At 41.3% G+C, this 27,980-nt stretch overlaps 1 protein-coding gene across 1 annotated transcript in view; it reads right to left on the bottom strand.

Annotated features, from left to right (window-relative positions):
- Positions 1 to 27,980, bottom strand: part of Dbp80 (putative ATP-dependent RNA helicase Dbp80) — a 152,565-nt gene that overhangs the window by 80,214 nt on the left and 44,371 nt on the right. Inside the window, exon 5 of the mRNA XM_067150554.2 lies at positions 8,793 to 8,907. Coding sequence (XP_067006655.1) covers positions 8,793 to 8,907 — 115 coding nt within the window. The remainder of the gene's footprint in view (positions 1 to 8,792; positions 8,908 to 27,980) is intronic.

Consider the following 27,980-nt stretch of genomic DNA (forward strand, 5'->3'; position numbering starts at 1 on the left):
CTCAACTTGCTCCACGATATGGCACCAGATGATCTGATAGGGTGACCATCGCCTCTCCAGGGGGTATCTGCTGGGCGACGTCCTCATTCCTAGTTACGACAATTCGTAGGTGTAATAATACCAATATAATGGTCCGTTATTGGACATTATAAATTTTCCAGCTAACTCATTCTTGGTTGCCTGCGTTTCGCCCTTGTGTGCTAAGTTAGGCTCGTCAGTTGGGACTTAGCACACCACCCAAGACGCAAGGCTAGTGCATACCATGGAGGCCACTGCATAGGCTACTTGAAGCCACCAGCAGTGCCAATGCACTATGAGAGCTATGTCTCATTTTCAAAAATTGATGCCTGCCTGGCCATCAAATGATGTAGATGTTGATTCCCATAGGGAACCTAAAATATTTGTCCCGAATGAGTAAATTTATAATACCAATATAATGGTCCGTTATTGGACATTATAAATTTTCCAGCTAACTCATTCTTGGTTGCCTGCGTTTCGCCCTCGTGTGCTAAGTTAGGCTCGTCAGTTGGGACTTAGCTGGAAAATTTATAATGTCCAATAACGGACCATTATATTGGTATTATAAATTTACTCATTCGGGACAAATATTTTAGGTTCCCTATGGGAATCAACATCTACATCATTTGATGGCCAGGCAGGCATCAATTTTTGAAAATGAGACATAGCTCTCATAGTGCATTGACACTGCTGGTGGCTTCAAGTAGCCTATGCAGTGGCCTCCACGGTATGCACTAGCCTTGCGTCTTGGGTGGTGTGCTAAGTCCCAACTGACGAGCCTAACTTAGCACACGAGGGCGAAACGCAGGCAACCAAGAATGAGTTAGCTGGAAAATTTATAATGTCCAATAACGGACCATTATATTGGTATTATAAATTTACTCATTCGGGACAAATATTTTAGGTTCCCTATGGGAATCAACATCTACATCAATTCGTAGGTGCTCGCACAGAGGGCGAGGCTCCAGTGACTTTCCCCGTATCCACACCTTCATACATTAGCATGGCCTCTGTGCCTACGCAGTCCACCGGCGTAATGCACTTGACAGGTTCACACGTCTCAGGCTTAACATAGCTGGGTTTACTCTCATTTTGTGGTGTCAAAATCTGTGTTCGTACGAGGGCGAGTGTCCTGGTCAGGTGGCACTCTCATTTGTTGGTCATCAGTTTGGACTAAATTAGCACGCCGTCTCCTAGTGGGGGTCCCTCCAGTCGTATCATCAAAATCATCGCCCTCATCCGTAGGATCGTCGTTAGAGCCTCCGTGATGTACTGCTCACCAACAAGCATCATCTCCGGACGGAACTCGGCGGCACGGAGTTTACTGAAGAAGGTGTTGGCTGCCTTGCGCTTCATGTTATCTTAGAACAGCTCGTCCAGAGTCACATTGGCTGGTCCCTAGACTATCTTAAAACAATCAAGTTTATTAAAATGTTCAACCTATTCAATACATTACATTCGTCTGAATGCTTATAAATTATACATTACAATCAAATTGGGACATGTTTCGCTCTTAGTTGCGGGCACCATCAGCCTAAACCTCGCCCCCAAAATCATAAAGTCATTGGGAACTTCAACTTCTCTTACAGACTATCGTAATACTTAAGTGTAAAAAATAATGGATTAAAAAATAAATTTTTGTCAATTTTTAACTAACTGGCAGATAATTTTAGAAATTGTGTTAAAATTCCTGAAGCAGCCTTTAAATTGCTCACTGGATAGCTTGTGCCGATACCTATTAAAATTTCTTTATATAGTGTAGCACTGTGGTTCATGTTCGTGGGTTACTGTAGTCACGTCCTAGTTCGTGAACCATGGGCAACGGCTGAGTGGCCTAGTAAGTGGTCCTGAGAGTCGGGATACCAGTTGCTATGGAATGGGAGTGGGCATCTCGGACATATTCTGAGTCCTGGCCCTCCTTGTGCTCAGGCGGCTAGGACTATACAATCCACCGGTGGTCCATAACCTGTTAGAGGAGAGATCCTCACTTGGACTATGTGCAAGTAGGGTAGCATCCCGCTTCATGAATTTACCGAGCTCAGAACATTTTAAGCAAGCCTTGGACCTATGGGAGTAACGGAGTCCCACTCCCATTTGACAGGCGAGGGTCTCCTTGGAAACAACTTGGAGAACGAAATGGAATTCGATGGGGAGCTATGGGCCTTATGGAACACAGAAAGTAGAACTGGCTGAGTCAGCAAAGAGGATGCATCTAGATGTGCTAGGAGTAAGTGATATTCGGGTAAGGGGAGATAACGAGGAAGAGGAAGGAGATTATAAAGTGTACTTGACGGGTGTTAGAAAGGGAAGGGCAGAGTCTGGGGTAGAGCTCTTTATCAGGAATACCATTTCATGTAACATAGTTTCTGTTAGGCACGTAAATGAGCGAATGATGTGGGTAGATTTGTCAGTTGGAGGAATAAGGACTAGAATTGTGTTCGTGTATTCACCATGTGAGGGTGCAGATGAGGATGAAGTTGACAAGTTTTATGAAGCATTGAGTGGCATCGTGTTCAGGATCAACAGCAAGGGTAAAATAGTGCTAATGGGCGATTTCAATGCGAGAGTTGGGAATAGAACTGAAGGATACGAAAGGGTGATTGGTAAATGTGGGGAAGATATGGAAGCTAATGGGAATGGGAAGCGTTTGCTGGACTTCTGTGCTAGTATGGGTTTAGCTGTTACGAATACATTCTTCCAGCATACGGCTATTCACCGCTACACATGGGAGGCTAGGGGTACCAGATCCATAATAGACTATATCTTAACAGACTTCGAATTCAGGAAATCTGTTAGGAATGTATGAGTTTTCCGGGGATTTTTCGATGATACAGATCACTATCTGATCTGCAGTGAACTAAGTATCTCTAGGCCTAGGGTAGAGAAAGTGAAATCTGTCTGCAAACGAATAAGGGTAGAAAATCTCCAGGACGAGGAAATTAGACAGAAGTACATGGATATGATTAGCGAGAAGTTTCAAACAGTAGACAGTAAGCAGGTTCAGGATATAGAAAGTGAATGGGTGGCATACAGGGATGCTGTAGTAGAAACAGCAAGGGAATGCCTAGGAACAACTGTGTGTAAAGATGGGAAAAGGCGAACAGCTTGGTGGAATGATGAAGTGAGAGCAGCTTGTAAACGTAAAAAGAAGGCTCATCAGAAATGGCTCCAAACAAGGGCCGAGGCAGACAGGGATTTGTATGTAGATGAAAGAAACAGCGAAACAAATAGTTGTTGAATCCAAAAAGAAGTCATGGGAAGATTTTGGTAACAACCTGGAAAGGCTAGGTCAAGCAGCAGGGAAACCTTTCTGGACAGTAATAAAGAATCTTAGGAAGGGAGGAAAAAAGGAAATGAACAGTGTTTTGAGTAACTCAGGTGAACTCATAATAGATCCCAGGGAATCACTGGAGAGGTGGAGGGATTAGTTTGAACATCTTCTCAATGTAAAAGGAAAGGTGTTGTGAACAGTCAAGCTCATGGGGAGGAGGAAAATGATGTTGGTGAAATTATGGTCGAGGAAGTGGAAAGGATGGTAAATAAACTCCATTGTCATAAGGCAGCAGGAATAGATGAAATTAGACCTGAAATGGTGAACTATAGTGGGAAGGCAGGGATAGAATAGTAAAATTAGCATGGAGTGTTTGTAAGGTACCTTCAGATTGGGCAAAAGCAGTAACTGCACCTATCTACAAGCAAGGGAACAGGAAGGATTGCAAAAACTATTGAGGTATCTCATTGATTAGTATATCAGGCAAAGTATTCACTGGCATTTTGGAAGGGAGGGTGCGTTCAGTTGTTGAGAGGAAGTTGGGTGAAAACCAGTATGGTTTCAGACCACAGCGAGGCTGTCAGGATCAGACTTTCAGTATGCGCCAGATAATTGAAAAATGCTACGAGAGGAATAGGCAGTTGTGTTTATGTTTCGTAGATCTACAGAAAGCATATGACAGGGTACCGAGGGAAAAGTTGTTCGCCATACTGGGGGACTATGGAATTAAAGGTAGATTATCAAAAGCAATCAAAGGCATTTATGTTGACAATTGAGCTTCAGTGAGAATTGATGGTAGAATGAGTTCTTGGTTCAGGGTACTTACAGGGGTTAGACAAGGCTGTAATCTTTCACCTTTGCTGTTCGTAGTTTACATGGATCATCTGTTGAAAGGTATAAAATGGCAGGGAGGGATTCAGTTAGGTGGAAATGTAGTAAGCAGTCTGGCCTATGCTGACGACTTGGTCTTAATGGCAGATTGTGCCGAAAGCCTGCAGTCTAATCTTGGAACTTGAAAATAGGTGCAATGAGTATGGTATGAAAATTAGCCTCTCAAAGACTAAATTGATGTCAGTAGGAAAGAAATTCAAAAGAACTGAATGTGAGATTGGTGATACAAAGGTAGAACAGGTCGATAATTTCAAGTATTTAGGTTGTGTGTTCTCCCAGGATAGTAATATCGTGACATTGCTAATGCAGTGAGCTCACAGTTGCGATCAACAGTATTCTGTAAGAAGGAAGTCAGCTCCCAGACGAAACTATCTTTACATCGGTCTGTTTTCAGACCAACTTTGCTTTATGGGAGCGAAAGCTGGGTGGACTCAGGATATCTTATTCATAAGTTAGAAGTAACAGACATGAAAGTAGCAAGAATGATTGCTGGTACAAACAGGTGGGAACAATGGCAGGATGGTACTCGGAATGAGGTGTTAAAGGCTAAGTTAGGAATGAACTCGATGGATGAAGCTGAACGCATAAACTGGCTTCGGTGGTGGAGTCATGTGAGGCGAATGGAGGAGGATAGGTTACCTAGGAGAATAATGGACTCTGCTATGGAGGGTAAGAGAATTAGAGGTAGACCAAGACGACGTTGGTTAGACTCGGTTTCTAACGATTTAAAGATAAGAGGTATAGAACTAAATGAGGCCACGATACTAGTTGCAAATCGAGGATTGTGGCGACGTTTAGTAGTGAGGAGCCTCGCACAAGTAAGTGGAAGCAATGCTAGAACTCAGCTAAGGACCCCGTGGTCGCCAACTCCCACGTTAAGATCCCCTGGAGCCACTTTTGGTCGCCTCTTACGACAGGAAGGGGATACCGTGGGTGTATTTTTCATCTATGTACCCCACCCAAAAAATCAGATGTCCAGCACTAGCCCAGTCTCATTATTGGATTCTATTACTGTATACAAAATTAGAGACATCCATCAAAACAGAGACCTATTAGGAAATAAAATTACAGTACTGTGATAATATCCAGCTGATAGTAGTTCAAAAAGGTGAGTGGGTGCCCTCATGCACAGGGTCGTGGAAAAAAGAAAATCTTGAAATCTAATTAACAGGAAAACAAGTGGATTTGAACAATTAGAAAGGAATTAATATAATATTCCATAATATTCAGGAATAAACAATGAAAATTACACTTTCACCATCTTTCACATACTGTAGTAAACAAGTATGCTAATAGTTTCATAGTATCACCGGTAAAGAAGGAATAATAATTCCTTGATAATTACATACAGCAGAGTCTCGCTCAACCAAACCTTCACTTATCCGACACTCGTACTCTTAATTTGAACTTTTGGTGGAGACTAAATTCTGGGACACCCGGTGTAGAGGGTGCGACTGTGGGACAAACACTGGCCTGACTGCCTGCGGTAAGATGGGTTTTTCCTCAAGGACATGTGCACCGAGTCTTCAGTCATTGTTCGGTGTACAGTAGTATTGGTTGGGTGCGGATGTTATAGTTTTCATATCCTATGTGAGTACGGCGAGTAAACGGAAGAAAGCTATTGTTTCTATGGCAGACAAGTTGAGTGCGTTAAAGAAATTGGACAAAGGGGAAACTCTTCAAAAAGTGGTTTCAAAATATGGTGCTGGACGTGTTACTGTGGGAAACTGGAAAAAAAGAGGGAAGAAATTGAAAAGTAGTGCCCTACCAGAGCAACAAGTGATGCATTGAACACCAGAAACATTTTTTTTGCGAGCGGCTTTAAGTCGCACAGACACAGATAGGTCTTATGGCGACGATGGGATAGGAAAAGCCTAGGGGTTGGAAGGAAGCAGTCATGGACTTAATTAAGGTACAGCCCCAGCATTTGCCTGGTGTGAAAATGGGAAACCAAGGAAAACCATCTTCAGGGCTGCAGACAGTGAGATTCGAACCCACTATCTCCCGGATTCAAGCTCACAGCCGCGCGCTCCTAACCGCATGGCCAACTCGCCCGGTGAACATTAGAAAACAATGAAAAAATGTGAGTACAAAAAAGTACATGAAGCACTATTTCTTTGGTTCACTCAAAATCTGGAAAAAGGCCAGCCAATATCTGGCCCCATTCTGCAAGAAAAGGCAGTGTATTTCCAGAAGGAGATTAATGAATGAGACCGTAATTTTACTGCCAGTGTTGTTTGGCTTGATCGGTGGATAAAACCACACAGCATTAGGCAGCATAATATCTGTGGAGAAAAACTGTCAGCTAAATCCGATGAGGTTGTGAAAATTTTTATGAAATATTTCTTTCTGAAGGATTAACCGATGATCAGATTTTTAACTGTGATGAGACTGGACTAAATTTCTAGATGCTACCATCAAAACTCACGCAGTCTTCACCAGGCTACACACGTAGAAAGGAAAGAGTTACTGTTCTTGCCTGTAGTAATATTACTGGGAAATTAGAAGCCAAATTGCTTATGATCAGTAAAGCAAAGAAGCCTAGTGCATTGAAAAACATTTCTGTTGATGCTCTTCCAGTCCATTACACAAATCAGAAGGCTGCCTGGATGTCTGCTGACATCTTTAAAAATTCTTCTACTAGACAACACTCCATCACACCCAAATGAAGAGTAACTTAGAAGTAGTGACATGAAAGTCACGTTCCCCCCTCCTAATGTGACGTCATTATGCCAGGCAATGGACCAAGGTGTGCTGGAAACGTTGAAGAGGAAATATCAGCGGATACTCCTTTCATCCATGTTAGAGGAAATGGACAATGGCAACGGCATGATAGAAAAGTTAAAATGAATCAACATGAAAGACTTGGCATACTGTACAGCGCAGTCTTGGGAAGAAGTTGAAACAACAACATTACCAAAGTCTTGGAACATACTGTTGAGTGAGGATGAATATCGAGAGGAGGTGGTACAAGAAGACATGGAAAACATTGTTCCCTTACTGAATTGCATTCCTGGCTGTGATGATGCTACGATTCAAGATGTAAGTGGTGTGCACAAGATCAGCTGTTTGAACAAACTGATCCTGATATTACTGATTTTGTGAATGCTAACAAAAATGAGGATGATGCAGAAGAAGAACGAGGCATTGCGGAACAAAAGGAGAAAACGATGACTCACAATGAAGGATTAAGTGCATTGGAAATGGCACTAACCTACGTTGAGCAACAGCCAGAAGCAAGCGCAACGGAGGTGTTGATTTTTCGTCGATGGCAGGATCTCGCAGCAAGAAAACGTGAATCAGCAGGCAAGCAGACATTGCTGACAAGTTTCTTTCTGTAAGATATTTGGAAAGTTTTCGTTCAGTACTGCATGTACTGCACAATTAATTGAACTGACAGAGTACCGTAAAACATGTCATTGTTTTTGTAATACAGTAGAGCCTTCCTGATTGTTTTAGTTGATTTTCAAAGTTATTCTGTATTATCCGACATTTTCGGTGATCCGGCATACTCCAGGTGCCGTTTAGGTCGGATAATCGAGAGACTACTGTATTTGATATAGGTGTTGATTCCCATAGGGAACCTGAAATATTTGTCCTGAATTAGTAAATTTATAATAACAATATAGTTGGTCTGTTATTGGACATTATAAATTTTCCAGCTAACTCATTCCTGGTTGCAATTGTTTCGCCCCAGTGTGCTAAGTTGGGCACATCAGTTGGTAAATAGCACACCTACCAAGACTAGAAATATTTCAGGTTCCCCATGGGAATCAACATCTATATCATCTGATGGTCAGGCAGGCATCAATTTTTGAAAATGAGACAGTCTCTCTTAGTGCATTGGCACTGCCAGTGGCTCCAAGTAGTCTGCGCAGTGGCCTCTACGGTATGCACTAGCCATGCATATTGGTAGGTGTGCTATTTACCAACTGATGAGCCCAACTTAGCACACTGGGGCGTAACGCTGGCAACCAGGAATGAGTCAGTTCTTATCGTTTTCAGCAGCATGATTCAACTCTTTGCAATACACTCCGTACAAGAAATTCATTCTTCCGATTAACCTGAATTAATTTCCAGTCTCTGACTGTTCATCAGAACTTCTCTCCAGCTCTAATGCCATCAACTTCCTTAACATTGTCATTCCACAAACTGTTTTGAGGAGTATGTTTATTAAAAGTTAATTTAAAATGGATAAAGTGAAACCAAATATCAAAGACTGAATCAGTTGAGATGGCCTGCCTTTCTAGCAGTGGTAATGTATCACAACTTTCACAAGTCTCATTAAAGAGAACATAAAATTGTTTTAAAGTGAAAAATGATCATACATTGTATCTGTATTCTGTTCAATTTTGTGATTTTATTCTGAGCCTTTCTATTTGATAAACTTACATACCTGAAGGGTGGATTTTCTCTAATTATAGTGCAGAGTATATGAAGGAAACTGGATGAATCATTTCGTCAAATTAATGTGTAAATAAGTGAAAGTCTAAAACAGCACAAGTCAGACTTTTTAATAGGGAATAAAAAATGTGGTATTAAGAGGTTAATGTACAAAGGAAATTTTAAAGGGATGTTCCTTAATTATATCATATTATGATAAATAACTCACCTTCTTCTCCTCGAACAGCATAACGTATCTTGATTTCTGGACAAAACTGAGCCATTTTTGTAGCCACTTCTCCAGTCTGAATGGCCAGTTCATATGTTGGTGCAAGGCACAATACCTAGAAATAAATTATAAATTTTCACAACAGAATTCTTATGGCAACATGGGAGATATGATTTAAATATAACAACTGACTGAACATAACATACGGCCATCCACTATAGGCTCCGTGAGTATAGCAATGTGCTGCTGTGGGTGGAAATTACGAGAACTACTTAGGGCACCTTCATCAACAGCTGACCTTAAGAAGCTAGAATATGTCTGATGTTTACATATATTCAATCATTTTAATGTGGAACTCTATCGCTGAATCCCTTGCTATGTTTTTGTCTGAAGCCATTATTGGAATCTAAGACCACATTCCCTACAGGTTGATCCGATCATGTTTGTGATGTAGATAGCCGCCGTGGTTGATCACACTGGCGTGAATAGTAGAACTTGTGTCCCTGTACATTCTCTATCCCAAGTTTTGTTTTTGTGTTTGACACAGTATATGACGCCTATGTATGTTTTTTCAGCTAACTTCTTATCTCCCCCCCTCTACAATTAATATATCATTCTTCATAGTTTTGGCTTTACTCAATAAAAAAACTAGTGACCGGGTATAACGCGAAAGCGCAACCCAATCAGTAACTTAAAGAGAATCAACAGAAGAAGTAAAATCATTTTACAATGCCGTCTTCAGATGATTATTTTTTAATGTCATAATGTTCGGGCAGAACTATATGCTGGTTGTTGGCTAATGGCTGCATTAATAGATACTGTGATACACAGGTTTTCTTCATGACCTCATGAAATGCATTTGAAAAGACGATGGACCATAGCAGTAAATCGTAAGAAGTAATTCGGGATATATATACATTTTAACTAATACAAAATATCTCTCTACAAAATGTATTTTAACCATTTACAAATAAGTTAGCAATTAAGAAACAAATTATTATAACTATGTTATATTTGCAAAGCAAGCTGCAGTAGGCCAGGTTTTTTTTGGAGCACACACATCATAATAGATACACACTGTATTGTATTGCCACAGTCTTAATTATAGCCAGTAGAATGAAAATAATAATAATAATATTATACCGTATTGTACTACAGACCAAAGTGTGAAATTTTGTAGTATTCCATCACAACCTAACGAAATGGATTTGGAAAGGCAGTAGACAAATATAATTACACAAATAGACCTTCATTACGTAATATCAATAGCTCACAGAAATACTGTATTTTACATCCGTAAATTCATGTCCTCGTCGAGGTGGTGCATTTCTTTTCAAGCACACCCCTGATGGAAATGAGCTGCATGCACTGTTTTAACCACATACCAACCCTCATGCGAACCTTAAGTTTCTGGTAGTGTCAGGTTTCATGCCCATACCCCCAAGGAAGGCAGCTAGTAACACCAACCTTTATATTACAGAGGTGGACTTGATCATATTATAAATACAGACACACAATATAAATGATCACTTATTGGCAACTTTAAGTGATTCTGAACTCTTCTTCTCAGTCATAATTTTTGACAGTGTACATGCGGTTTCAATATCAGGAATTTCAATAGGTCCAAAATCAAGCCTGAGCCTTTTTCTCAGACAAAGTTCGTGTACTCTCTCCCCCCGTTATAGTTCTCTTTCCCTGTGCTTGCTTGAGATGCAAGCTTGTGACCATTCACACGGGTCGATCAGTACGCGATGTGACATATTCTGAGCAAAATGCATAAACAACAGCTGAAATATGCTCATATTTCATGGAAACCATTATTGGCCTTTGTGAAATAATGATGAATGTTACCAAGGTCTGCTTTAGAAAACATGGTTTTGTTTAAAATTAATTGCCTCCCTAGCAGCATTAACCTACGCTAATATGATATCGTATTTGTTGTAACCAAGGTTGAAGTTTACAGAACACAACTTTTATTGCTTCACTTTATGATATTTACACAAATAACTGAAATTTATTTTGAAGCAAAAAGGAATATTGAATCTTGAGAAAAGTCTGTCTTTATACAATATGTACAGGTTTGCAGTCTTTATATACACTTCTATCTTGAAAAGATAGTCTTCGTGAATTGACACTTCGATAGTCGAGAACTATCTGGCACACTAACATAAATGTTTATGAGAGTCTTTGTTTGTTGAAGTGCCTGAATTCCTAAAAAGCAAGTTCAATTGATTGAAGAAATTTCCACCTAGCGAAACTAAGGGAGCTTGCATAAATTAGGGAGTGAAAATGGCTTGTAAAAGAATTACGGAACATAGGCAGCGGAAACAGGTAAGGGAGCGGTGACCAGAGGTGAAACCTCGTACTGCCAGAAATTCAGTCCACCTGGTCGAAGCACATTTTCAAGAGGAGTAGCCTCCGTGCTCGACGTAGGGTGTATTCTGGAGCTGGACACCGGGGCAAGTGGGCAAGTGAGCAGGCCGGGAGCTCCTATTTATAGTACACTCGATGGTCAGGCACGCGCACTGAGGGCTGCGCGTCGAAGCTAGCAGAATGATACACAGGCGCGCGTGCAGCTGGCTGGCGGAGCGAGAAGAGAGCGCCGGACATACAACACCCTCCCCTCCTAAATGCGCCGGTACGGCGTGAAGCGGCGGCGGCGCTGGCGGCGACGGCGATGCTGGGGCGGAGCTGCTGATATCTCTGTTGTATTGTCCGGAGCTGGAACTGGGCGGAGTGGCGCTGTCTCATCCTGAAAGGAACCCATTGTTATTAAATGATCTAAAGCGCGTTCAGCAATAGATTTATCAGGTTTAGCAATAGCATCAATAGCTGGACAGGGGCGGTAGCGCAGACGTATCTGATCTTGATGGCGGCAGATACGTTTCTCCGTAGTCTGTATCTCGTAGAGACGATGACCCAAAGATCTGCAGATGACTCCAGGTATCCAGAGTGGGTTGGATTTGAATGTCCTGGTGTAGACCTTGGCGTTGAGGGAGAACTTCGTTGGTGAGGTCTTATGCTGGGTCGGAAGAGGCTGTAACAGAGAAAGCAAAGTTCTGTGAGGTCGTCCATGGAGCTTCTGTGCAGGAGTGATATTATCAGCGCCGGGTAGAGTTCTGTAGTTGTTTAAGAGTTGGAGCAAGGCTTGGTCTTTAGTTAAGCCTGAAGAGACAGCTTTCTTCATACTTCTTTTAAATGTTTGTACGAAGCGTTCAGCTTCACCATTAGATTGAGGGTGAAAAGGTGGTGCTAGGATATGACGAATGCCATTATGTGTACAAAAGTTCTGAAAAGCAGTAGCTGTAAATTGAGGTCCGTTGTCCGAAATGAGTACTTGCGGTAAACCTTCTGTAGTAAAGATTTTCTGGAGAGCACGAATGGTAGCTTCGGTTGTAGTAGTCGAATGCATATCCACGACATATGGAAAGTTTGACAGTGAATCGATGACTATTAACCACATGGAATTGAGGAAAGGACCTGCGAAATCGATGTGAACTCGTTCCCATGGAGTAGTAGCAGGAGGCCATGAAGCAAGATCAGAAGACGGGGCGTTCTGATTCGTTTGACATTGCTCACAATGACGTATTAGCTTTTCGATGGCGGCATCAATACCGGGCCAGTAGCAGTGTTGACGGGCGAGTTGCTTTGTTCTGGAGATACCCCAATGGCTTTGGTGTAATAATTCGAGAACTTGTTTCTGTAGGCTAAGTGGGATAACCACTCGGAAGATGGTGCCTGCTTCGAGTAGTACAACTCCGGCACGAGTCGTGAGACGATGCTGCATACGATGATAAGGTGCCAGGTGGGCAGGAAGTGTGCTCTGAAGAGGCCAACCGTTGCGGATGTAAGTACGTACAGTAGCAAGTGTACTGTCCTTATCCGTAGCTTTAGCTATGCAGGTAGCATCAATAGGAAAACTGGATACAGTATCTTCAAGTTCTATGTCCAACTGAAGACATTCAGATTCTTGAGAATCGAAGGCAGTATCAGGACCAACGGGTAAGCGGGAGAGGGCATCAGCATTACAATGCTGGGATGTGGCTCGATATACAATCTGATAGGAATAATCAGAAAGGAACATGGACCATCTTTGAAGCTTTCTGAGGGAATTCTCTGGGATCTTATTACCAGGATGGAATAAGTGTACGAGAGGCTTATGATCGGTAATGATCAGGAAATGGTTGCCATAAAGATATTCATTGAAACGGCGAATACCAAAGATGATGGCTAAAGCTTCTTTCTCTATCTGTGAGTATCGACGTTGATGGTCATTAAGTGTTTTCGAAGCGAAGGCGATGGGGCGTTCTTGTCCATGACGATCCTTCTGGGAGAGAACGGCACCGACACCATAGTCTGAAGCGTCAGTAGCTAGCGTGATGATCTTGTCGGGCTGAAAATGAGTGAGTTGTATAGCTTGAATTAAGGCGTTGTTGATTGTTTTCCATGCCTGTTGGCATTGCGGAGTCCACTGAAACTTAACACCTTTTTTACGTAGAGCGTTTAATGGAGCTGCTACTGTAGCGAAGCGTGGAATGAACTTATTATAATAGTTCGCTTTGCCTATGAAGGACTGAAGCTGCTTGAGGTTCTGAGGTGCTGGCATGTTTACTATCGCTGAGACATTCTGTGGACTAGGACGAATTCCATTCTTATCAAGTATATGTCCGAGGTAGTGAACTTGAGGCTGAAAGAAGGTACATTTAGCGAGATTCGCTCGTAGGCCATTGTCTTTCAATTTCTGGAGAAGAAGGCGGAGATTGGTTAGATGTTCCTGATGATCTTTTCCAGTAACAATAATATCATCCAGGTAGTTAGCACAACCGGGAATTGAGGCGGTGAGTTGAGCCAAATAGCGCTGAAAAATAGCCGCTGAGGATGAAACACCAAATGGGAGCCGCTGGAGCTGGAGCAGTCCGAGAGGAGTGTTGAGTGTGAGAAATTTCTTAGATTCTTCGTCTAAAAGTAGCTGGAGATATGCTTCTTTAAGATCAACTCGAGAGAAGAATTGTCCACCAGAGAGACGACGGAATAAGTCTTCTGGACGTGGAATAGGAAAGATATCTGTGTCGAGTTGTGCGTTGACTGTAGATCGAAAATCGCCACAAAGTCGAACATTACCATCAGGTTTCTTGATTACCACGAGTGGAGTAGCCCATTGACTAGAAGTAACTGGTACAACAATGCCAGTTTGTATCCATCTTTCTAATTCTTTCGTGACCTGGTCTTGAAGTGCTAGGGGTACTGGACGTGATTTGAGGAAGCGAGGCTTAGCTCCGGATTTCAGCTGTATGTGAGCTGTATAGTCTTTTGCCGTTCCGAGCTGAGAGTCGAAGACTTCAGGAAACTGCGCTAGGAGAGCGGTAACGTCAGAAGTAGGATGCAATGTAGATACGACGTTAATGTTGTCATGTATCTGGAAACCAAATAAGTTAAATAGATCCATGCCCATAATGTTTGATGCAGTGTAGTTGTTAACTACGAGAAGAGGAATGGCCTTCTGAATTCCTTTATAACTAGCCTGAAGCTTGATTTGACCTTTGATGTCAATTTTCTTCTTGTTAAATGTCACGAGCTGGATGTCAGCTGGAGAGCATGAAGGTGAACCTAAGTCGTGGTAGGTAGTCAGGTTAATAATAGAGACAGGTGATCCAGTGTCTAATTGAAAAGCGACAGATCGATCAGAGAATGAGAGAGGAATGATGATTTTGTGAGAATCCTTCGTGGGAAGAATAAGATTGATCTGATCAACTTCCATGTCTTGGCGGGGCTGTATATGCTTCCGGCGCGCTGCAGTAGTCTTAGCAGGGCGGAGCGAACTTTGACAGACAGTCTGAATGTGTCCAAGTTTATTACATCGTTGACAAGTAGCTTTGAAAAAACGACAGTCACGACGTTCATGATGCTTGAAACAACCTCGGCAGGAAGGCAGGAGTTTCGAGGTGCTTTTAGAATTGGGCTTCCTTGTAGCATTACGAGAGGGAACCTGGCGAGAATGCTTGGTGGAGAGCGCCTTATCCGTACGGTTCACTGTAGCAGAGGACTTGCGGGCCTGAGGCGAGACGTGTGCAACTTCGTGTGGAGAAGCTATGGCTGCGGCAGTCTTGGTAGTAAGCTCATAAACCGTAGCAATACGCTGGACGTCTTCTAAAGAAGGGTTACTCTGCTTGACAGCGTCAAAACGTATTTTGTCTTCAGGAGTATGTAATATTATCATGTCCCGAATGAGAGAATCAGTGTAGGATGAACCACAACCGTCCTTGGAGCAGATGAACTGGCAGGGTTTAGCTAGACCACGCAATTCAGTTATCCATTCAGTATGTGTCTGATGGGGTTGCTTTCTGCTCTGAAAAAATTTATAGCGAGCAGCCACTATGTGAGGAGCTTTGGCATAGTGTTCCGTGAGACGGGCTAAGAGCTGCGTGAAGGGTACCTCAGATAAGTGTTCTTCTGGACTTAATTTACGTAGTAATTCACACGTAGCATTGCCAACCGAACTAAGAAATAGTGCGCGGCGGCGTTGATCATCTGTGACAGAATGGCAGATGAAATGCTGTTGCAAGCGGGCTAAATAAACTGACCATTCTTCCTTAGCCGGGTCAAAAGCAGAGAACGGAGGAATAGCGGATGGCTGTGTAGAGACAGAAATAGCTTGAATAGCCTGAAGTAATGCTGCCTGTTGTTGTTGCATAAATTGTTGCTGTTGCTGCTGTAAGGCTTGGAAGACCGTAGCGAGTTGTTCCGCAGTAGCCATTGCGAGATGCGTGCAAGAAAGAGTAAGGTAAGCTGTGTGTCAGAACTGGTTGGAGTGTCGTTGTTGTTTAGCACGTCGCCGTAGAGTTGACAACTGGGGCCCGTTGAATTGTAGTGTTGGCTGCGTGTGTACCTCGTCGCTATAGAGTTGGCAACTGGGGCCGAAGAATTGTAGTTTGTTGCTTTTTTACCTCGTCGCCATAGAGTTGTGTTGTAACCAAGGTTGAAGTTTACAGAACACAACTTTTATTGCTTCACTTTATGATATTTACACAAATAACTGAAATTTATTTTGAAGCAAAAAGGAATATTGAATCTTGAGAAAAGTCTGTCTTTATACAATATGTACAGGTTTGCAGTCTTTATATACACTTCTATCTTGAAAAGATAGTCTTCGTGAATTGACACTTCGATAGTCGAGAACTATCTGGCACACTAACATAAATGTTTATGAGAGTCTTTGTTTGTTGAAGTGCCTGAATTCCTAAAAAGCAAGTTCAATTGATTGAAGAAATTTCCACCTAGCGAAACTAAGGGAGCTTGCATAAATTAGGGAGTGAAAATGGCTTGTAAAAGAATTACGGAACATAGGCAGCGGAAACAGGTAAGGGAGCGGTGACCAGAGGTGAAACCTCGTACTGCCAGAAATTCAGTCCACCTGGTCGAAGCACATTTTCAAGAGGAGTAGCCTCCGTGCTCGACGTAGGGTGTATTCTGGAGCTGGACACCGGGGCAAGTGGGCAAGTGAGCAGGCCGGGAGCTCCTATTTATAGTACACTCGATGGTCAGGCACGCGCACTGAGGGCTGCGCGTCGAAGCTAGCAGAATGATACACAGGCGCGCGTGCAGCTGGCTGGCGGAGCGAGAAGAGAGCGCCGGACATACAACAGTATTAGAAATAGACGAAGGATATTTTTCTGAAGACAGCATTGTTGAATGTGTATATGAACACCAATCTCGTGATCACCACTACTAGAACATAAATTACTAGGTTGACTCTATTATGAAATGGTAGGATATCTAGTGAACCAATGTTTCTTTCTGATCACATTTGCAGTTATTGCTCTGTTGATATTTCCTGCAAATTGTTCTTCTTGTAAATTTATTACATGGCCACTTTCTGCAAGCTCAGAATAATGTGGCCAATTGTTGTTGCATAAAACACTTAATCCCACTGTTATTATTTAGTTGGCCATGGCAGCATGCCGTGAAATGACAGTGGATATGTGCGCGGTGAAGTGCAATAACTTACTATGTTCGCCACTCGCAGCGCAGCGGTGCATTTCTCCCAGCAGCGCACGGAGCCTATATATCACATAAGAAAACAACCGAGTAGGTCTAACATTTTCATAGTCGAAATTTTACAAGATTGTGAAAACAATTTTTCCATTTCTTGGTGTCCACTATTGATGTAAATGGGACTAGTGACCAAGTATATCCTTACTCCATAAATGGATGACAAATTTTTGCAGATTCTATCACAAAAAGGATAAAACCACGATTTTCTAATTAAAATCACCTTTTAAAAATTCCTATATTTCAATATTGTTGAACTTAATATGTATGCATGCAGATTTTGATATGCGCACAAAATATGCACTAATATATTGTGTAACACAATTAAATTGAAATAACAAATAGCGTGGTTCAACTTATCCAATACAAGTAAATAAGAAATGTAGTGTTACATTCTTATTTAATTATAAGCGGAAGCGGTACCGGTTTCGACCACCAATCTGGGTCATCATCAGCCAAATAAAAATACAAAAACAATGAATAGGAAAACAAGAAATTAAAGGACGAGTCTTTCACCAAAAAAAGTTGAAGAAGCAATATAAGATAATGGGGATTAGCACAGCGCAATTTAAAATCGTAAAATCTAGAAGAAGTAGAAGGTCAGTCACTTGTATGAAGTAAGGCACAATCTTCTGAAGAGTAGCACAGCACACGCAATGTTCGGCAATGTGCCTCAAAATGTTTACGAGAAGAGGTGAACAGTTAAGTGAGCCTGCATATACAATCAGGCGCGAAGTCACAACACAATTTAATAAATATGAAGTCCCAAAATTGTGTAGAAGTCAAAGACGAGTCGCTTGATTGAAGCAAGATGCTAGCTCCTGAAGATCAGCGCAACATACTCGATGTCCGGCACTGTGTTTTCAAATGCAGACGAAACTCGGTGAATAGCTTAATGATCAAGTCTGTAATTGTTTTGGTTGCGAAAATATATATAATACAATTTAATGTAATTTAATATAATTGAAGTATGTAACTAAGATCTTGTAGATTCTTTAGAACAGTTGACGTTCTCTTCACAATTGTTTTTTACGTCAACTGTTCTAAAGAATCTACAAGATCCTAGTTACATACTTCAATTATATTAAATTGTATTATATATATTTTTTCAATCCTAGCTGGTCAGGGTTTGAAGCAGCCCACTCTTCTCTCCAGGCATTATTCATGTTGTACTGTGATTCAACCAGCCTCTTTCCTAGTTGCCATGATGGATGTCGAGATTTTAATCTTCCATGCTTCTGAGGGTTGCAGTCCTGATGAATCGGCAAGAGTGTACTTGCAGTACACTTTAACCATTCCTTCTTCAGAGCAGTTAGCCTTCGAAGGTGAGGAGGATGGATCTTAGTTAATACTGGCAGGCATTTAAGTGGTGTGGATTTTGAGTGTGCCAGACACTGTCCTCATGGTATCATTCAGCTGGACATCAACTTTTCCTGTGTGTGCGCTGTTGATCCATACAGGACTGCAATATTCTGCAACTGGGTATACTAGGGAAAGAGCTGTTGTTCGGACGACATTAGCATTTGCTCCCCAACTAGTGCCAACGAGTTTGTGAAGGATGTTGTTATGCGTTTTAACCTTTGCTGCTGTTCTGCAGAGGTGTTCTTTATACGTCAAGGAGCGATCCAGCACAATACCCAAGTATTTTGGATGAGCACAGTATTTTAGCTGTTGGCCTCTGAATTGAACTTGTGGAATGTAATGGGCTCTCCTGTTGATTAGATGGAAGGTACTAATCTCTGTTTTCTTTACACTGGGTTTCAAATGCCAGGTGTTGAAGTATCTATCCATTTCTAGGAGATCTTGTGTGAGAATGGCCTCAGCGGTCTCAAAGTCTGTGGACTGTGCTGTTAGGGCTATGTCGTCAGCATATACGAAGTACGTCCAGAAAGTAAGTTCCGTTTGGCAATAAAACTAAATTGTGTACAGATACAGAAAAATTATTTATTACACAAAATTCTACAACTCTTAAACTACTTTTCCACATAACTGCCGAAATTTTGCAGGCATTTGTCATAGCGGGGCACAAGTTTTTGTATACCTTCTTCATAGAAGTTTGCCGCCTGTGTCTTCAACAAGTTGGAAACATTTTCTTTCAGCTCTTCGTCGCTGTTGAAGTGTTGACCGCCAAGGAAAGACTTGAGATGTAAGAACAGATGAAAGTCGCTAGGAGCGAGGTCAGGGCTGTACGGAGGATGGTCAAACACGTCCCAGTCAAATCCCTGTAGGAGGTTTCTCGTTACATTTGCAGTGTGTGATCGTGCGTTGTCGTGAAGGAAAACAACACCTTTTGACAGCAATCCTCGGTGCTTATTCTGTACTGCGCGGCGCAATTTCCTAAGTGTCTCGCAATAAACATCTGCTTTCATTGTCTGACCACGCGGTAAATCAATGAGTAAGATGCCTTTGCAGTCCCAGAACACTGTGCACATCATTTTTCGAGGTGACAAGATTTGTTTCGGCTTAATCGTTGCTGGGGATGAAGTGCGCCTCCATTCCATTGATTGTCGCTTACTTTCAGGGGTGTCGTAAGAAACCCAAGTTTCATCTCCTGTGACTATCTGTGTCAGAAATTCTTCACCGCCTTCATTATAACGGGTCAAAAACTGAAGTGAACTACCCATCCGTTTTGTTTTGTGTTGCTCAGTAAGAATCTTTGGTACCCAACGTGAGCAAAGTTTACAAAATTTCAGTTTTTCGGTAACAATTTCATGAATTAGTGATGGTGAGATTTGGGGAAATTCCATAGAGAGAGCACTAATTGTAAACCTGCGGTTTTCCCGGATCTTGTCATCAATCGCATGAACCAGTTCTTCTGTAACGAAAGATGGACGCCCACTTCGTTCTTCATCGTGCACGTCACTACGTCCTTCATTGAACTGTCGGACCCACCTTCTCACCATTGAATCACTCATCGCATTTTGTCCGTAAACGTCACAAATTTGCCCATAAATTTCAATTGGTTTCACTTTCCCAGCATTCAGAAAACGAATCACAGATCTGATTTCACAAGCGGAGGGATTTTGAATCAACACCGACATTGTAAACAAGCACAACAAAGCGTACGTGGCTGACAGTGATCTCAAAATGGCACATGCTTCTTCTCCTTGATACAGAGCGCCTACCGTGCATGTGTGGAACTGCAATCGCAGCGCTGCAGCGGAGATAAATTGAAACGGAACTTACTTTCTGAACGTGCTTCGTATAAACTTTTGGCATGCAGTAGATGGAAGATCTGCCGTGTAGAGATTGACGAGAAGTGGAGCAAGAACAGAACCCTGCGGCAATCCATCATTTAATCTGTAGGTTCTGCTTCTGTTTCCATTGAGATGTACTTGAATTAGGCGATTGCATAGCATGTTGTTGAGTAAGGAAGCTAGAGTCTTGCAAGGGAAAATTTTCAGGAACTTCAGGATCATCCCTTTTCACCAGACTGTATCATAGGCTGATGATAAATCTACAAACACAGCAACCGTTTTAATTTTTTCTTGAAAGCCCTGCTCAATATGGCTGGTTAGTGCCAGAACCTGAACGCAATAGCTCCTGTTAGGTCTGAATCCTGCCTGTTCAACTGGAATGTGCTGAAGTACTGTAGCTGAGATTCGGTTATAGATCAATCTCTCTAGTAGTTTGTAGCAGATACTCAGTAGAGCAATAGGTCAATAATCTTCCGCATTACAGCCACTTTTCCCAGGCTTCACAACAGCAACTACTTTAAAGAAGAGGCGGGAGCCTTTTTTTCATTAGGATGTCACTAAAGAATTTAGCAAGCCATTCCATAGTTCTAGGACCACTGTGCGTCAGAAATTCGGGATGTATACCATCCAAGCCAGCTGCTTTCCCCGATTTTGTTTCCTTCAAAGCAGCTGAGATCTCTGCAAAAGAAAAATTCTTGGAGAACTTCAAGTTAGTTTCAGCTCTGGACAGTTCTATCTTAAGCTCATTTAGGATTTGCCTTGTTTCATCCCTTTTTGTGTCTGCTGATGCTCTGCTTAAGCCAACAATTCTGTTTGCTATATGTTCAGGCTCTATTTTAGAGTTCTTGCTATGGTAATTAGGGGCACTACTGCCCAGCTTCCTAAGGAGGGACCATGCTTTTCTGCTGGAGTGTTGGAAGTTAATACTAGACGTCAATGTATGCCATTTTTTCTTCCTGGCAGAGTCTAAGCAATGCACTAATTCATCAGCGACTTCCGTTTGATTGCTGTGTTGGTATTCTTCGTACAGCTCATTGCACCTCTCGCTCCACCCTGGGATGTATTCCTTTCTAAATCCTCGGGGAATGTGCTTCTTTACTATAGAACATATCAGCCCAGTAAAACGGTTATAGTTTTCAAGAGCTGGTGGAATCAATTGGATATTGTGTTCCATCTCACTGGTGAAGAGATCCCATTTAGCCATTGTAAAATTCCATCTGGGCACTGGATTTGATCTTATAATTGGAACTTCAATACCGACTTTCAGAAGAATTGGTCTGTGCTGAGTTTGGGGAAAACTGTCTAACACTTTTCTTCTGCAGGGGAGAGGTCTACCTTGTTGGTCCTTGGAAACAAAACAGTGGTCTATGTTTCCATCTAGCATAGTGATAGGTACCTCTCTCTTTGGCATCATACATCAAGAAAATATCTTCAGCCTCTGCCCATTCTAGTATACTGTTGCCATCATAATTGGTATCTTTATATCCCCAGATGGTATGGCGAATGTTAAAATCCCCTAGGATGGCAGTAGGAGGTTTCACATTCTGGATGGCTTCATTAACCCAGGGCTAGGAAGGAGGTTTATAGATGTTGATAACTTCTATGCCAGCAGCTCTAATTTTGATGGTGAATATATTATTAACAGTGCTTGTACTTAAAGCTTCTATATGCTCATGTTGTTCTTAGCGTAAGTTGCTGTTCCGTAGCTCTCGTGGAAAGTTGCTGCCACAAGACTGTATTCTGGCAACTTACATCTGGACAGGAGTTGGCTTTGCCCTTCACAGTGAGTTTCTTGTAAGAGTACTACATCCACTTGGTTGTCATTCAGCACTCTTGTAAGTATATCGCTCACCGTCTTGCTTATGCCTTCAACATTTAGTTGTAATATTGTCAGTGAATGTCCTAGGTCCTTTGTTGTTGTTTGGTTCTGAGAAGAACCGTTTGTACTCATGATTATGTATCCTCAATTTGCTGGGATATCCGCAAGAAAATTTCTTTTGGTCCAGCAGCCGATGTTGTTGCTTACTTAGCATCACCTGGGGGACATGTGTAGGGCATTTGAAAGCACAGTGCCGGATGTTGAGTATGTTGAACTGATCTTCAGAAGCTAGCATCTTGCTTCAATCAAGCGACTCGTCTTTGACTTCTGCACAATTTTGGAACTTCATATTTATTAAATTGTGTTGTGACTTTGCACCTGATAGTATATGCAGGCTAGCTCACTTAACTGTTCGCCTCTTCTCTTAAACATTTTGAGAGGCACATTGCCGAACATTGCGTGTGCTGTGCTACTCTTCAGAAGATTGCGCCTTACTTCATATAAGTGACTGACCTACTTCTTCTAGATTTTACTATTATAATCGCGCAATGCTAATCCCCATTATCTTATATTGCTTCTTCAACTGTTTTTGTGACTCACCCTTAAATTTTTTGTTTTCCTATGCATTGTTTTTGTATTTTTATTCGGCTGATGATGACCCAGATTGGTGGTCGAAACCGGTACCGCTTCCGCTTATAATTAAATAAGAATGTAACAATACATTTCTTATTTACTTGTATTGAATAAGTTGAACCACGTTATTTGTTATTTCAATTTAATTGTGATACAGTTCAATACGGAACATCATGAAATTTTTATCTTTAAATACTGTATATTGTGTACAGGTTGCAACTGATATTAAATAGTTCTCAACTTACGTCCTTAATGCTACCAGGTGTATGCATAAGTCTTTTCTGGTTTCACTAGGAGATGGCGCCAGCGAACAGTACGCAGCATATAAATCTGACAAATAAGTCAGTTTGTTCGTCTGATATTAACCTACAAACACACACAAGTTGATTCCGCCAAACACTAGCGTCTGTGTTGCATCATTCAATGATCAGGTTGACGTTTGTGCCTGAAAAAGAATGTTTGTGGCACGCATTACTTTTCTTAATTAATCAAAGGAAATAGGCTGTGGAAAGTCATCGTTTGCTGATAGAAACTTATGGTGAACACGCTCCATCGATTAGAATGTGAGACATGGTAGACCACAAAAGTGCGAAGATGAGTGATTGCAGGCGTTACTGGATGATGACCCAACTCAACTCAACAACAATTGGCATAAGCATTAAATGTGTCACAAGAAACAATCAGCAAATGTTTACAAGCAATGGGGAAAATCAATAAACTCGGTACATGAGGCCCACACGATCTGAATGAACAGCAAATGGAAAATCGCAAAGTCACTTGTGAACTGCTGCTTCAACGTCACAAAAGAAAAATAATTTCTGTACCGAATTGTGCCAGGTGACAAAAAATGGAGTTATTTTGAAAACCCAAAGTGGACAAAATCACGGCTATCACCTGGCGAAGCCGGTACTTCCACACCAAGGCCAAATCGTTTTGGCAAGAAGACCACGCTTTGTGTCTGGTGGGACCAGAGCGGTATTGTGTATTATGAACTCTTGAAGCCCGGTGAAACCATTAACGCACAATGCTATTCCCAAGAAATTATTCATTTAAATCACGCACTGATCAAAAGACGATCGGACTGGGCCAGAAGACATGGCAAAGTGATTTTGTTACATGACAATGCACCATTTCACACAGCAAAACCAGTGAAAGAAACCTTGAAATTGCTTGGGTGAGACATCCTTCCGCACCCGCCGTACATCCCTGACTTGGGGCCATCTGACTACCACCTCTTGACATCAATGGGGCAAGCACCCGCAAAGCCGCACTTCAGCACTTTCAAAAAGTTGGAAAATGGCTCAACGAATTGTTTGCTGCAAAAGACAAGCAGTTTTTCTGGCATAGTATTCATGACTTACCTGAAAGATGGATAGAGTGTGTAGAAGCTGATGGCCAATATTTTGAAAAAACAAAAAATGAATTTCCCTTGAAAATTACGTGTTTTCTTTACCACAAAACCAGCAAAAACTTATGTATACACCTGGTATGTTAAAATGTGAAAACCTGTTGGGACAGTATGATTTGTGGGCAATTTCTTTGCAGAAGCTCAAACTTTGACATGAGGCAGCAAACACATACTGTAATGTAGTGACGGTATGTAGCATACTCTTAACATAGAACAGACGATGTGCCACAGTTCGAAAAATTTCTGCCAGGTTTCAGAGTCTCCAGGATGAGGGAAGTCCATGATGTACAATACATCAAAGGATGATAACAAAGTTTTAAAGGCAAGTGTAGAGGCAAATCCATATACCACTCAATGGAAGGAAAAAGAAAGAAAGGCTGACCTCGCAAACTTGACGCAAATTTTCACAGAATTTTTCAGAACAGTTAACTTGTTTGATTGACCGATCGAGCGATTATTTATTTATCCCGGCAAGATTAAGGTCAGGTTTCTTTTACAGGTAACACCTCCATAGTTGATGCAAAAGCTGTCTAGAATGACCGACAACGGTAGCGAGGACAGGCTGTCCAATGTGCCTTACACATAACCATGTATCAATAACAATGAACAAAAATCTGAAGAAAAAAATTCTCAATGGTAGCTTTTCCCGAGGAATATTCTTCTTTGTTACTATAAAAATGCAGAAGTTTGCAACATACACAGAAAATTACAATATTTTGTCCCTTTGCAACTTATTTCCTTCAGCTTTGTATCAAAATACTTTTCGCAGCTTCCTTGAGAAATATGGCACTTGACAGCAGTGTAATCTATTAGATCATAAGAGATGACTAAAAGGGGCCCCAAAGGCTCTCAACTTGGAAACATGGGTTGGTGACCATAGGGCCCAAGCTTAATACAGGCATTGCTTCCACTTATTTGTGCCAAGCTCCTCAATTTCATCAACTTTTTCCGACTTTGACGGTATTAGGTGTTGAGGCCTAGGGAGTCTTTCATTTTCACACACTTTGCAGCCCTTGCCTTTCTTTGGCCGATACCTTCATTTTATGAAGTGTCGGACCCCTTCTTTTTTTTTCCCCCCTCTGATTAGTGTTAGAGGATGGTTGCCCAGTTGCACTTCCTCTTAAAACAATAACCACCAACACAATCACCACTAACCTATTTAGACACAACAGCAGTGTAATTACTGCATTTCTCCAATACTTTTTTTCTCAGAATGGCATGTGAAAAATCAAGGTTAGTTTTGCATTCGCGACCTGGTAACCACAGTGATTCTTTTCACCCCCAGCGCACACACAAAACTCGCTGACAACGTCCGCCTCTTTATTATAAATCGCTAGCTGCAGCAACCAGTTGTACAGTGCTTCTGTGCAATGTCATTGGATCTCGGGAAATAGTGAAGAGAGAATGACATTCTATCCTCTACAAAAATGTTTCTCAAATCCACAGAATGGCATCAAAACATTCAAGCCTTCGAATTCTTAAAAAGGCCAGGGCTACTCAGTGGCAGAGTTATAACGCATCTGCTATACCTGACGCTCAGTAAAATTAAGTTTTATAGACAGCAGAGAAAATTTTTGTGATGGATTATCGTATTGTAAAGATATGTGGAAGAGGTATTCCCAGCAAATTTTCAACGAGTTCTTGTCGATATTATGATGCTAATTTTAAGTTAAAGGTTATTAAACACGCGGAAAAGGAATAATTGTGCAGTCGCAAAAAAAAATTCAGCATTGGCCCAACTACAGCCAATATTCTGCGTTACCGTGAAGACAAAGATAGCTTAAAAAATGCGTACTGTAAAAAAAATACATTCAGTGGTCCGCAACAAGGACGCTTTAAAGTCGACAATTAAATTGTGAGGAATGTGTGCGAAAAACGCAAGGACGGAATGGCCATACCACGGCGCAATAAACTTGTTCGTTAACTTTCAACATTCGCATCTTTATTAGGCCTATACATCGCCAGCAACTAAAGTTGGCCGAACCTGGCGAGATGTGCATGTAGCGGCAGCCGGTTGTACCTGACGCTTAGTAAAAGTAACAGTTTTATAGACAGCAGGAATATTTTCCTGATGGATAGTCGTATTGTAGAGTCGTGTGGAACAGGTATTGCCGGCAAATCTTCAACGGGTTCTCTTTGATATTATGATGCCAATTTTAAGTTCATCATCATCATCCTTTCATGTATCAGTCTTACAGAAGAGCTGTTACGGTTTATACAAAAGATTTGCATTTTTACGCCATCTCTTCCTGGGGCATCTCAGAGATCTCCTCCCAACGGGGCAGTAGTTTATGACTATTTTGGGGAACCTGTTTCTGTTCTAGCCAATTTGTCTGGTATTCATAGATATATTCCAATACAGGTCTGCTTTTAAGATCATTCATCACTTCTGTATTTCTTGTGTGTCCCACTTAGTGACTCCTGTTGTTCGCCACAAGTATTTCATTTCAGCTGCAGTTATTCTTCTCTCATCGAATTTCCTCAGGGTCCATGTTTCACTTCCATAGCAAAGTACAGGTCTTGCCAAGGTTTTGTAGATTCTTGTACGGGTGTGCTTTTGAACTAATGATGGTCTAAAATCTTTATTGATGATTCCCAAACATCTGTTGAATTAGGAGATTTTCTCGGGTATGTCCAGTTCTTCAAAGAAAGACAGTTACTCTTTCCAAAATGTTATTATTTAAGCAGATCTTGCTTCTTACTGGTTCCTTGCTACATAAATCCATTATCTTAGTTTTCTCAGGGGATATATGCATTGAATACTTTTCTGAGACTAGGCTTAGGTTACACACAGAATTCTGTAAATAATCTTCTGAGGTGGCGACCAGCACTTAGTCATCTGCAAATAATATTGTGTCCAGATGTATATTTCTGTAAATGCAGATGGAACCGTGTCTTGTTTCTGTAAATTTTTGTATGAGAGGAGCCATATAGATTATGAACAGGAGAAGGGGTAGACCGCAACCCTGTCTTACTCCTAAGTTTATTGTTTTCCACTCTGATAATTTATCGCTGACCTTTACGGAAATCAGGTTATGTTTGTAAAGGTTACTTATGTTCTGCGAGATCTGTTTTGGGCTGCGATCAGATACTAAATTTTACGTAAGGTATTGCAATTTACTTTGTCAAAAAGCTTTTTTGAAGTCCACAAAGGCAATGTGTGTTTATACATTAAATTCCTTGTATTTTTTCTAGCAGGATTTTCATTGTGAAATAGCCATCACAGCAATATCTTCCCTTTCTAAAGTCGAATTGTTCCTCTCTCAGAATGTCCTCATAGTGTTTGTATAGTTTATTTTTAATGATGTGAGCATATATTTTATAACCAGAATTTAATAAATGGTTATTAAACTCAGGGAAATAAAGAATAATTGTGCAGCCGCAAAAAAACACGGCATAACTAAGTCAATGTTCGGCATTGGAGTGAAGACACTAAAAATGTGTACTGTACAAGAAAAGCATTCTTATGATTTATTAAAGCACTTCTTAGGCCTCATTTAATTTTTTTTTAAAGGAAAAAGTGGGAGTTGTCTTACATTCATTTGATAGGGTAGATCAAGGGAGACTACTGGCAAAAATGAGTGCAAGTGGACTTGACAAAAGAGTGACTGAATGGATGGCTATTTTTCTAGAATATAGAACTCGTATTTACGGGTTATAGTAAAGATGTAAAGGAGAGAGCTCTGGTGAGACCCCAACTAGAGTACGGTTCCAGTTAATGGGACCCTCACTAGGATTACTTGATTCAGGAACTTGAAAAAAATCCAAAGACAAGCAGCTCGATTTGTTCTAGGCGATTTCCGACAAAAGAGTAGCGCTACAAAAATGTTGCAAAGTTTGGGCTGGGAAGACTTGGGAGAAAGGAGACGAGCTGCTTGACTAAGTGGTATGTCTCACTCAGTTTACAAAAGGTTTACATTTATTGTTCAACCTATTCAATACAATCAGTACCACGTTATGTGGTTAATTAGACGTAGAAAATCTGAATATTATGGGGACATGTTTTGCCCTTTTTATTGGGCATCATCAACCATATAAATTTAATCTTAAAACAAACATTGTTAAAAGGACTATGACATTTA

Source organism: Anabrus simplex, chromosome 6 (assembly GCF_040414725.1).
Source record: "Anabrus simplex isolate iqAnaSimp1 chromosome 6, ASM4041472v1, whole genome shotgun sequence".
Taxonomy (NCBI): domain Eukaryota; kingdom Metazoa; phylum Arthropoda; class Insecta; order Orthoptera; family Tettigoniidae; genus Anabrus; species Anabrus simplex.